Source organism: Hyaloscypha bicolor (genome assembly GCF_002865645.1).
Source record: "Hyaloscypha bicolor E unplaced genomic scaffold K444scaffold_60, whole genome shotgun sequence".
In the NCBI taxonomy this organism is placed as follows: domain Eukaryota; kingdom Fungi; phylum Ascomycota; class Leotiomycetes; order Helotiales; family Hyaloscyphaceae; genus Hyaloscypha; species Hyaloscypha bicolor.
In genome coordinates, this window is record NW_020194562.1 from 1,214,336 (window position 1) to 1,224,473 (window position 10,138).

General features: G+C 38.0%; 3 protein-coding genes across 3 annotated transcripts; 1 reads left to right on the forward strand and 2 right to left on the reverse strand.

The window, feature by feature from the left end:
* Positions 1–353: 353 nt before the first annotated feature.
* Positions 354–1,368, reverse strand: K444DRAFT_395293 (uncharacterized protein). Its single transcript, XM_024872482.1, has 2 exons — positions 1,293–1,368; positions 354–1,241 (listed from the first exon to the last, which is right to left on the reverse strand). The coding sequence occupies exon 2, from the start codon at positions 984–986 to the stop codon at positions 501–503; it is 486 nt and encodes a 161-aa protein (XP_024737469.1). The 5' UTR covers positions 987–1,241; positions 1,293–1,368; the 3' UTR covers positions 354–500.
* A 442-nt stretch (positions 1,369–1,810) lies between these two features.
* On the forward strand, positions 1,811–4,501 carry K444DRAFT_612697 (uncharacterized protein). The gene is made up of 8 exons (XM_024880188.1): positions 1,811–2,048; positions 2,108–2,373; positions 2,420–2,608; positions 2,665–2,848; positions 2,898–3,148; positions 3,321–3,672; positions 3,726–4,119; positions 4,168–4,501. The coding sequence occupies exons 1-8, from the start codon at positions 1,896–1,898 to the stop codon at positions 4,236–4,238; spliced, it is 1,860 nt and encodes a 619-aa protein (XP_024737470.1). The 5' UTR covers positions 1,811–1,895; the 3' UTR covers positions 4,239–4,501.
* A 183-nt stretch (positions 4,502–4,684) lies between these two features.
* Positions 4,685–4,944, reverse strand: K444DRAFT_612699 (uncharacterized protein). Its single transcript, XM_024880189.1, has one exon. The coding sequence runs from the start codon at positions 4,935–4,937 to the stop codon at positions 4,770–4,772; it is 168 nt and encodes a 55-aa protein (XP_024737471.1). The 5' UTR covers positions 4,938–4,944; the 3' UTR covers positions 4,685–4,769.
* Between the last annotated feature and the right edge of the window lie 5,194 nt (positions 4,945–10,138).

Consider the following 10,138-nt stretch of genomic DNA (forward strand, 5'->3'; position numbering starts at 1 on the left):
ACCGTCAGGTCTGCTTAACTCACTTGTAGTCACTTGTCGTCTTGAAAATCTTCTCGTAGCCTGGCCAAGTACATTTGATCCCTAGGACAGAAGAATGGGAGGTTGTAGATCCACCAGAGATTGGTGAAGGGGTTTCCAAAGCTACATAGACTACTATTAAACTCCAATAACCCGAGACTGTGGTACTCGAAGTTTTAGAAAGGGGGAAACTCGATACTGTTTACTCGAGCCGTCCTACTTAGGACCTTATTTTTGGGACTTACTAGTTGGCTTTTCGGAGGGACTGCTAGTTCTCCGTTCCGGATCGAAGTCGAAAGTGGCTGCTGTGAGCCTTTGGTTCCCAGAGGTCACGATCAGGGGATGAAAGGGACCAGGGTCGAAGTCCTCAAGGAACGGATCAGTAGACCATGGGACGCAGTTTACATTTATTGAGCCGGGAACATCTTGTGGAGGGCCAGAACTATCGCCGAAGAGTCCGGTCGGGATTGTGCTATTCCCAATTAGAGATGAGTTCGAGATCCTCCATTCTTCGGAGAAGTTGAGGCCGCCGCTACCAATACTCTGGTGTCCAACAGTATCGATAGTGGACAGGAAAGGAGATCCAGATGATGAGTGCTCCGGATGTGAAGTATTGCCAAATTCAAATGCGCCGACCTCAGGGAACGGACATGAATCATCCTGCAAAGCAGTGAAAAGAAAAGATGCATCAACACTGAGATTAAAAAGGTCGTCATTCTCGGAACAGCCGGCCTGGGGTTCTGTGCTCCAATCAAGGTCGAACTGATTTGCTGATTGAATTCTGCGGTGCTGTGCAGCGCCCGCCGTCCAAAGGCGGAGCTGCCAAAATGGGAAGAGGCCTCGAAGCTAGCCTCGTGGTGTTGCGGTTGCACTGCTGCTGCAATCAGCAGTGCAGAGTTCCGCGGTGCGTTAGGGTTCAAGAGTGGTCTCAATTGAAAGGAAAGAAGCGTTGCACTACGTTGAGGCATGAGGGGGCATGGGCGATTTAAATGGTTGCAAGGTAAAAAGTGAGGTCTCCCGCTACGCTAACCGTGGCGCTGCATGCAGGACTGTGGGATGTTGGTATGGTGCCGGACCACGTGACGAGCTTCGGTGACGGAACGGCTCTGGAACAAGACCCTGGCACCAAAAGAAGAGGGAGACCTCATTTCCTTGATAGCTTTCCAGGAGGTCTCGTCGCAAGTTGGTAGGATTTTTGGCTGGTGGCAGGCGCACTCTCTGTTCTAGGGCTATCAGTAATCTTCTTATTAGACTGTTCACCTGTGAACGCATACTTCGTAGTGATCATGTGTTGTCAAAGCTTGAACTGTGGTATATAGCTCTCTTCTTAAGAACTCTGTTGCCTCTGGAACAGTTGCATAGAGCTAAAGGGACGGAGGTCTTGCTGAGCATAAGCCCAACATTTCTGCAAAGTAAGCGAGATCACTTCTCGGCTCTTATAGGCTATCGCCCTGTAATTACAGGGACTTCTATAGTAGCACTGGGAGAGGATGATAATAGATAGGGCTTTACAGCGCTTGAGTGCTCTGTATCCTGGACTTCTGACCACGAATTCATAGTAGATCATACTCACCTCATCAAACGTCAATTTGTCCCGTCAGGAATCATTTCTCTGAATTATGTCAAAATGAGTTTGGCAAGCAATGTAAATTCCTCCTGGTCCCCAGATTCTCGACTCTCGAATCACTTGAGACAAACTCTTTGGCCCCCACACTTCACCCCACCACGACGCTTGCTTGCATCAACAGGCGCTCTCGCCAGGCGGAGTTGAGACAGCTCAGCCTCGCGACAACACACACTTCACTCGCACGATAAAAACCCTCTCACACGCATGGAAACACGAAGATCGTTGAGCTGCGGTAGTAGCCAGCTTCACAATGCCGATTACCTTCGGAAGCGTGGGAGACATAATAGCGGTCGGCCAGATCGCGTGGTCGCTTGCGCAATCGTTGAGCGACTCGAGGGGCTCTGCGAAAGAGTATCAGGGCCTGATCAAGGAGCTGGGGGCTTTTGAACGAGCTGTGTTGCAAGTACGTCTCCAATCATCTTCCATTCGTAAAGTAGACTAGGAGTCTGACATCTGTCGCAGGTCGTTGCGCTCTGGCAGAATTACGACTGCCCTGATGTGAGCACGACAGACATCACGAAAGATTGGCTGGATACACTTCGCACCTTTCAAGGGAAGGTTGACAGGAAATATGGCCGTCACTTGGCGGCTTCGGGATCGGGGAACTGGGTAATAGACGTGTCAAAGAAGGTGCTGTGGCAGACGGAGAAGGCGGATATTATGGAGCTGAGGACGAAGTTGCATTCCGCGAGTGAGACTCTCACTCTATTAACAATTGCGGCTATGGGGTCTGTTACTTTCTCCTTCGATGAGATGGTTATTAACGTGTGGCAGGAAATCGACTAAGTTGGCTGAGGGGGAGATCAAGTTTCGAGTCCGCGTCGTGCATCTAATGTTAGAAGATGTAAAGAAGCGTACTGAAGAACAAGTTACACAGCTCAAGGCAATTAACGCGAAGATTGAAGCGCATTCGAAGACTTCAGATGATATCCTGAGTACTATCAAGAGTGGCATTATATCTCTGTAAACATCTTGGAGAACTCGATATAATCTTGGATATGACTAATCCTTCGCGTCAGGACACAACTTCATTGTATAACAGTTGAGATCAAGAACACACTTTGTCTCTTTCAGAGTCATATGAGATTGGAGAAAGAGACCCCTCGAGGCATTGGGACGGGCTGGCAGTCTGATCCCGTAACGTTAGAAGACGCACTTGGCTTTCGACACACGATCCCCCTGGACATAGTCACCTCTTGGAAAGTATGTGCCTCTTTTGAGCCTACTATATTTGTATGCTGATTTGATCCAGATCCTCGACGTCCTCCTCCTAGAGCGCTTCGAAAACCGGCATGGACACCAGAAAATCCTCAAGGGTGAGTTTGCTATTGAGGAAGACAAGACGGGAAAAGATATTAGCCGGAAGACTCAGTTCAAGATGTGCTTTCGCCCAGGGCAGAAGGTTGACATGAGTATGATCTTCTCGGATCACGACGCAGACAGTAACCATTGCCCTCGTTGTCAAACGAAGTCGGAAGCTTCTGTTGGAACTAGAACTCAATGGTAAGTTATATGGAAGAGGTCTTTATACTTAAGCTCAGACACGAATTGATCGTTTCATTTGAGTAAGCGATGCTCGAGTCTATTGAAAGTCATTTTTTTTTTTTAAATTTTTTTGGAAACCTTCGAATCAAAGAGTTGACGGATTTTAGAAACAAAGCTGATTCTTGTACAGTGCCTCTTGCCACATGTGGTTTCAAAGACTCGTGGAGTTAGATGATGAGACCAATCTGGAGCCAATCCCGGAGCTTATCGAACGTCCCACTGCTGCTCACAGCAGCGTCAGAACCAAGCAGGCGAAGGTCGTTACTACCACGCCGGCAGACTTTCAGAGGGTGCGGTTGATGAGCATAGTCAGATCCCAGGAGCAGCAGGCAGCAGAAGGCTCCACTATGGAACCGCCTAATCACCTCACGAATGATGACGTTGTGATACTAGAGAGTGAATTCAGCGAGAACCCCAGTCCTCCACTTGAGGTCAAGCGACGATTCGCTGAAGATATAGGTGTTCCACTCGCAACAATTAACGTACACTCACATAATTCCAAAGTACAGTAGCCAACTTTACTGATGATTAGCAGGACTGGTTCGATAAACGACAAGTACGAGCCAAGAATTATAGAACCGAGCGGGATGGGCGAGGCAAGAGCTATAGAATCGAGCGGGATGGGCGCGGTAGAGAGCGTCTTGTGCGGACGTCCTCCCACCGCGAGGAAGGATCTCATGGACGCGCTAGAAGTACACGAGAACTGCTCAACGAAGCCGAAGAACGCGAGCAACGGCTAAATGCCGAGATTTTAGCTCTGCAAACGCGCTTAAGCTATGCACAAAGAGACAACTGGCAATACCAGAACATCATCAACGAACGCCTGAGGAGCTCCAGTACCGAGAACTCGGCTGCCAGCAGGAGTATTGATGAGAATGTGAGTGAGGGTGCTGAGGTTCTTCTTGCGATGAATAAAGGCAATGTAAGCGGTAAGTGGAAATTCCGCTTTGAAAAGGTTGATCCTGACAATAAAACAGGTTCCGGCACCGACTCTGATAGTAGCTCCCCAATCACTCCACCTTTGAATGATGAGATGTCGAACCTCTAATTGTATCTCCGTGGCACGTATTTGAGGCTCCTCATCTAGGGAGGTTCCTGACGGCCAACCCTTCACAAAAATTAATTTCGTAAATACCATCAAGAGATCACCGTTGAAACGCTTATAATTCTCGTTTTACCAGTGCTCGCTCCACTTTATGAAGAATCTTTATCCAAATGAAACTCTGTTATTACCAGACTTACGCAGGGTAGATTTTCGTAGACATTCGCCGAATCACAATGAGATACCAAGTTAACATCCGAAGAATGCACTGCTTTAACTCTTATTTCTCGATTAAGAATGAATTCCGAATTATGCTTAATCAAATAGCATTTTTACGTTGCCTCTGATAGCCCGCCATCCAGCAGTCTACCCTGTGAGTTACTCACTGCAGCCTCGCTACCTTCTTTCGCTTGCCTTCGAATTATTGATAACACCTGAATCCTGCCTTCGATAGGTCATGACTATAGGGGCCCTTGCCTTCCAAATAGCGGAAATCATTACTACTTCGAACAACACCAAAGCAACCGCGGCCAACACCTATGTGATGAAAGGGGAGGCAACTCCAGTAGGTGCCTCTTCTGCCAAGCCTAGCGTTACTGGCGCTGGGTCAGCCACTACAAACGAAGCAGCAGGCATAGCAAGCAAAGTTGGGAACGTGGCCTTGAAGGTCGGCGTGGGTGCAATGAATGTATTCGCAGGATACATGCTTCATGTGAGTCGCTCGGCATCGAAGACAGAATATATAGGCTAGGACTAGGGCTGAATCCTACAAAGGAGTACATCATGAAAGAAGAGAAGACAATCAACGACACTATATCAATCGGAGTTTTAGTAGTTGGGAGTATAGGCTGCGGCCTTGCTGTTCTAGGCGGTCCCGTTACAGCAGTTTGCTTTGTTGGGGGTTTCACACTTGGGTACGCTAAGCATTGGTGGTCTTCCTAAAGCAACTTATTAACTTGTGGGAGGACGAGATTGAGTTGGGTCCAAGTCAGGCAGGGTGGGATGCTCTGATTTCGGCTCACTGTTTCTGGAAGTGCTGGCAACTCTCGTTTACAGTATATAATCCTTAACTATATTTGAAACCAAAACTTGCATTCTCGCTATGCCAACAAGCACCCGTTTGTTGTCGCGCACATCAACAGGAACGCAGCTACGCGTCCGGCGTTCCTTCTACTTGCAGGCGTCGTGAGGCCTAATGCATTTCCATCTGCTTTTGTGTGCCCCTCCCTGTTATCACCCTACCGTTATCATCTTTAAAGCTGTAGTCCCAGACTTGCTCGTCAGGATCTTCTCGAGAACGAAAATCTGGGGCCGCCCGAGGTGGCAGATAAGGATCAGTGGTATACCGCCAATTTATCTCGATCGCACGCCGTGCAGAAGGTGTCGTTGCTGAGTTTCATGTGCCTCTCGCTCTTGCAGATAAAGGAGAAAGTTGCTTCCTAGGCCCATATGTGTCCGGGAGGGAGGTCGGCATCGTCAACCTCGTCACCGAGCTCGGAAGGGACAGGAAGGCTAGAGACCGAGTAAGCCATGTGTCTGCGTTGCGATCAAAGGCGAAAGCAGTAGAGGGTGTCTGTAGGATGCAGAAAACTGGGTTGACGTGGTTCCGTTCTAATTCTGCGCGATACGCGGGGTTATTTCGGCTTTCGGTCTCCTTTGATTACAAAGGGCAGGCTGAATGCTTGTCACACCGCCTTGACGGCAGAATTAACTGGTGCGTGATTTCGGTTGTTCTTCGATTCTGCCATCAAGGCGGTGTGACAAAAATTAGGACCTGCACCTTCATAGAGGTACCGACCAGCATCGCGACATTATATGAATTTCAGCGCCACCGCAGCCACAAGGTTGATAGCGACTTCTAGCAAAGTACTGAGGCCCTAGAGCTCGGGAATAACATTTTCATATGTACCAGAAGTGATAAAAGCTCGATAGTAGAGCTGCGGTAAAGGGACTCTATTATATTATGAATAGAGACTGTCCACAAACCAGGCGCAAGGGCGACAATACGAACGTAATTTTTTAGTAGGATAGGCTTAGAGTATTCAGCAGTAGTAATGTAACACGGCTTACGCACAAATATAAAAGTCATCGATGTGTATACATAGTTTGACATGTTTAAAGTCAAAGTAACTATCATTTTTCTCGGCACGGTGGGTTTCTCGCTATGCAGGGACGGACGTTATCTATAATTTTTTTATAAAGATTATCCACCTGGCTTTCCTTCATTAATATTATGTATTTAGCTTTACGATTACTCTACAATTATCTTATTACTCCGGATGCCTGTATCTTATTAGGCCTTAAAGTTAGGCGCGGAAGTAACTAGACATCCATCCCCTTTCTCGCTATTAAAACTTTGCAGAATAATTATACAAGCAGTAGCTTGCTATTTATTTATGGTCCCGGACTAGTTACTAGTATTATTACTAAACGTAATTGGCTCTCCCTCGATATTACCCAGTTTAAGAGCATTATTTAGTGTATTAATAAACAGATTATAGTTAAGTAAACAGGTATAGGGAATTAGAATACACTACTCATTAAATCCGGTATAACTGCCTATTTAGAGAATATTACAGTCAGTTTCTCTAATGACCCCGAACTCTGGAACAAGTATCTTATTAACCTTTCTATAATATGAATAGGCGTTTATAGAAATTAGAAAAGCAAAGACTATAATAAGATTTATAGTTATAACTCGAGTTCTGAGTTATATATAAAAGTAGCTTAAATTAAAATAAATGCAAATAAGATACTAGATAAGATATTACTAAAGATAAACCCGGATACTTTATATTATTAATATATTATTTTTATTTAGTATAATTCTATTTTTAATAATATTATACTCTATAAATAGTAGTAACCTCAAATGGCTTTAGAGGAGCCGTTTTCTTTTCCCGATATCCCTATATCTAAATATAATATAAATAGATTATATTTGCATTATCTAATTAAGTTACTATAATATTAGATATTTTCCTCTAAATAACTTTTCTTTAATTTATTAACTTATAATAAAATAGCGAGTATTTTATAAGCTTAAGTTAATACTATTATTTATACTATATGAGATATTATAAATAATTTACTAGAATAAAAGAAATATCTAAATTCATTTAAAAATAAAACTAATAAACTATTTATAACTTCTTATAGTACTTATAATAGGGCTAGTAAAGTATATAAACGCGTGTAGTAAAAGAATATTAAGAGATATATATACTTAATTAGTAATATTATTATCTTATTACTTATAATTATTATTTTATTTATTATAAGTTTAATATTATAATATTATAACTATTAGTAATAGAAAAATGGGCTATACTAAAAGAAATAAAGGAATAATATTTATTAATTAAGTAAAAAAGCCAAAGAGAAATTTTATAGTAATTTCTTATATAATAATAATAATACTAATTTATTAAAGATATTCTTAAAAAATAATAATAGGTAAATTAGATAAAAAAGCTCGAAAGTAGTAATATATAAAAAAACAATTTAGAATAAACCTCAGATTTCCTTTACTAAAATTAATTTCTTATATAATTTCTCTATTATTTTCTAAAAACTAACTTTAGCTATAATAATTTTCAAGTTAGTCTGTTCTAACTTCTTATTATAGCCGGCTTTCTCTAGTATTAATTTACTATTTATTGAATTCTTAAACTTATTAGTATATATATTACTAGTAATACTAGAATATACTAGACTAATATCCTAAATACTCGTATTATTAGATTTATAATTTCGAATTATAATATTATTATAGTAAAAAATAAATTATATAAAAACCTAAAGCTTTCTTTCTAGATAAGTAACTAGTATAAGAAGAAAAGAAGCCATATCCTTAATCTTATTTATATTAAATATATTATAATAAATAATTTAAAATATAATAAAAAAATATTTTAACTTCTATATATTAGACTTTAATCTAGAATTTTGAGAAGAGCTTATATATTAAGTTAATTATTATTATACCAAATTATATCTGGTTTTTTTAAACTAGAGAAGAACTAAACATCTCCCAAAAATCACATATTAAACTCATATTAATATTTATATATTTCTGTTATTTAAATTTATAAACTTCTAATATAATATAAAACGAAAGTATATTATATTTCTGTATTCTTATTTCTATATTCTTATCTATATCCTAATATAAAATTTATATTATATCTGCTCTAATTATTACCCCTAATTTATTATTAATTTACTACTAATTCCTTATTTCGCTTATAGGTAATAATAGTAATTTATATTATTATAAGTGCCCTTAGGCAAGGCCTATAGGCTAAGACAAATCTAGTAGTAACCTAATAAATAGTACAAAAGATATAATAGAATAGTACTAGATATTTCTAGCTTAAAGCTATTAATATAGCTCGAATAAATATATATATAAGAACTAACTTAATAGAAAACTTCTCTTTAGATAATTTTTTTAATTAAAAAATAATAATACTAAATAGAAATATGAAATAAAGAAATCCCCTAGGCCCCTATAATAATATATGAAAATTCACTTCTTTTTCTTATTTAAAGTTATTCTAAAGCTAGTATTTCTCTTAATATCTTCTAAACTAATAATCTATATTACTTTATATAAAGCTAGTACTAGCTTCTGCCTAAAGAACTCCTGGACTATCTATTATATCTATTCTCAGTTATTTTATTATAAAATCTAATATAGCCTCTTAAAATATTTTATTTTTTAATATAAAGTAAGTATCTAGATAATATATTATTAAACTATTCTTATATCTTCCTATAAACTTTAATATATAATTCTCGGATATAACTAGATTAAGATTCCTAATAAAATATAAAACAGGTATTTGAATTCGCGAATAGTAAAGAAATTTATATTAAGGATAAGATAATTTAAAGCTATTATAGTAAATAATAAAATAAAATAGTAATAAAAGTAGCTATTATATTATATTAGTCTTTATTTATTATATTTATATTTTTGGATCTATACTAGAATTAAGATATAGAAAAAACATATATTTAAATTAATTTAAAAGTTCTATATAAGCTCGGGAAATATTTAATACTTTATAAGAAATACTAGTATATGGGCTATAGTTATACTAGTAGAGAATTCAATAATTCCTATAAAGAAACCTATAATCTGGATTACTTTAAGTATATAATAGATTATTTATTTATAGCCTTATATTACTTCTATTATATAATTTCTAAATCCCCAAATCCAGGTATTAAGATCTCTTTCCTCTATTATAATTCTCTTACTAGCTTTAGTAATTAAACTTGCAGGCTAGATATAATATAATATAATAAGATAGAATAACTTTATTTTATTAGAAAAAAATAAATAAGTATTCTCGAGAAGATTCCTAATAAATCGAGTCTTATATTTAAATAATACTCCTAACTTTATATTTCCTATAAGTATAAAGTAATAAGTATATTATTATAAAGTTCCTTAATAGTATTTTAATAAAAGCATATACTATAAAGAATTAGTACTCTTGGTTTTTGAAAAACTCTAGCTATATTTCTTCTTATACTTTTTAATCTAATAATAAAATTATTAATATTTTTTATTCGGATTCTATTTAGGAAATTACAAGATTATAACTATACTTAGCTTAGGAAAGAGGTTCTAAAAGTTTATAATTACTTATTCTCCGGGTTTTATTACTTATATATATAATAAGAATTATTTAGTCTAATTATTTGTTTTATAATTTTAAAAGTAGTAAATCAAATATTAAGTAAAGTATTTATAAAATATAGTCTTTTATTAATTTTATTTATATATTTTAAAATAGTTTAAATAGTAATTCTTATCCTATATATAATTATATTAGAGAGTTCAAATTTTGCGGCTTAAATTTATTTATAGTTTTTAATAGCTATTATTAACT

What these genes read in the sequence shown, in the direction of transcription:
- K444DRAFT_612697 (XM_024880188.1), top strand. Translation starts at nt 1,896, where the DNA reads ATGCCGATTACCTTCGGAAGCGTGGGAGACATAATAGCGGTCGGCCAG. An exon ending in TTGAACGAGCTGTGTTGCAA is followed by an intron (nt 2,049 to 2,107) that starts GTACGTCTCCAA and finishes CATCTGTCGCAG; the next exon opens with GTCGTTGCGCTCTGGCAGAA. An exon ending in TTCCACTCGCAACAATTAAC is followed by an intron (nt 3,673 to 3,725) that starts GTACACTCACAT and finishes GATGATTAGCAG; the next exon opens with GACTGGTTCGATAAACGACA.
- K444DRAFT_395293 (XM_024872482.1), bottom strand. Translation starts at nt 986, where the DNA reads ATGCCTCAACGTAGTGCAACGCTTCTTTCCTTTCAATTGAGACCACTC.
- K444DRAFT_612699 (XM_024880189.1), bottom strand. Translation starts at nt 4,937, where the DNA reads ATGTATCCTGCGAATACATTCATTGCACCCACGCCGACCTTCAAGGCC.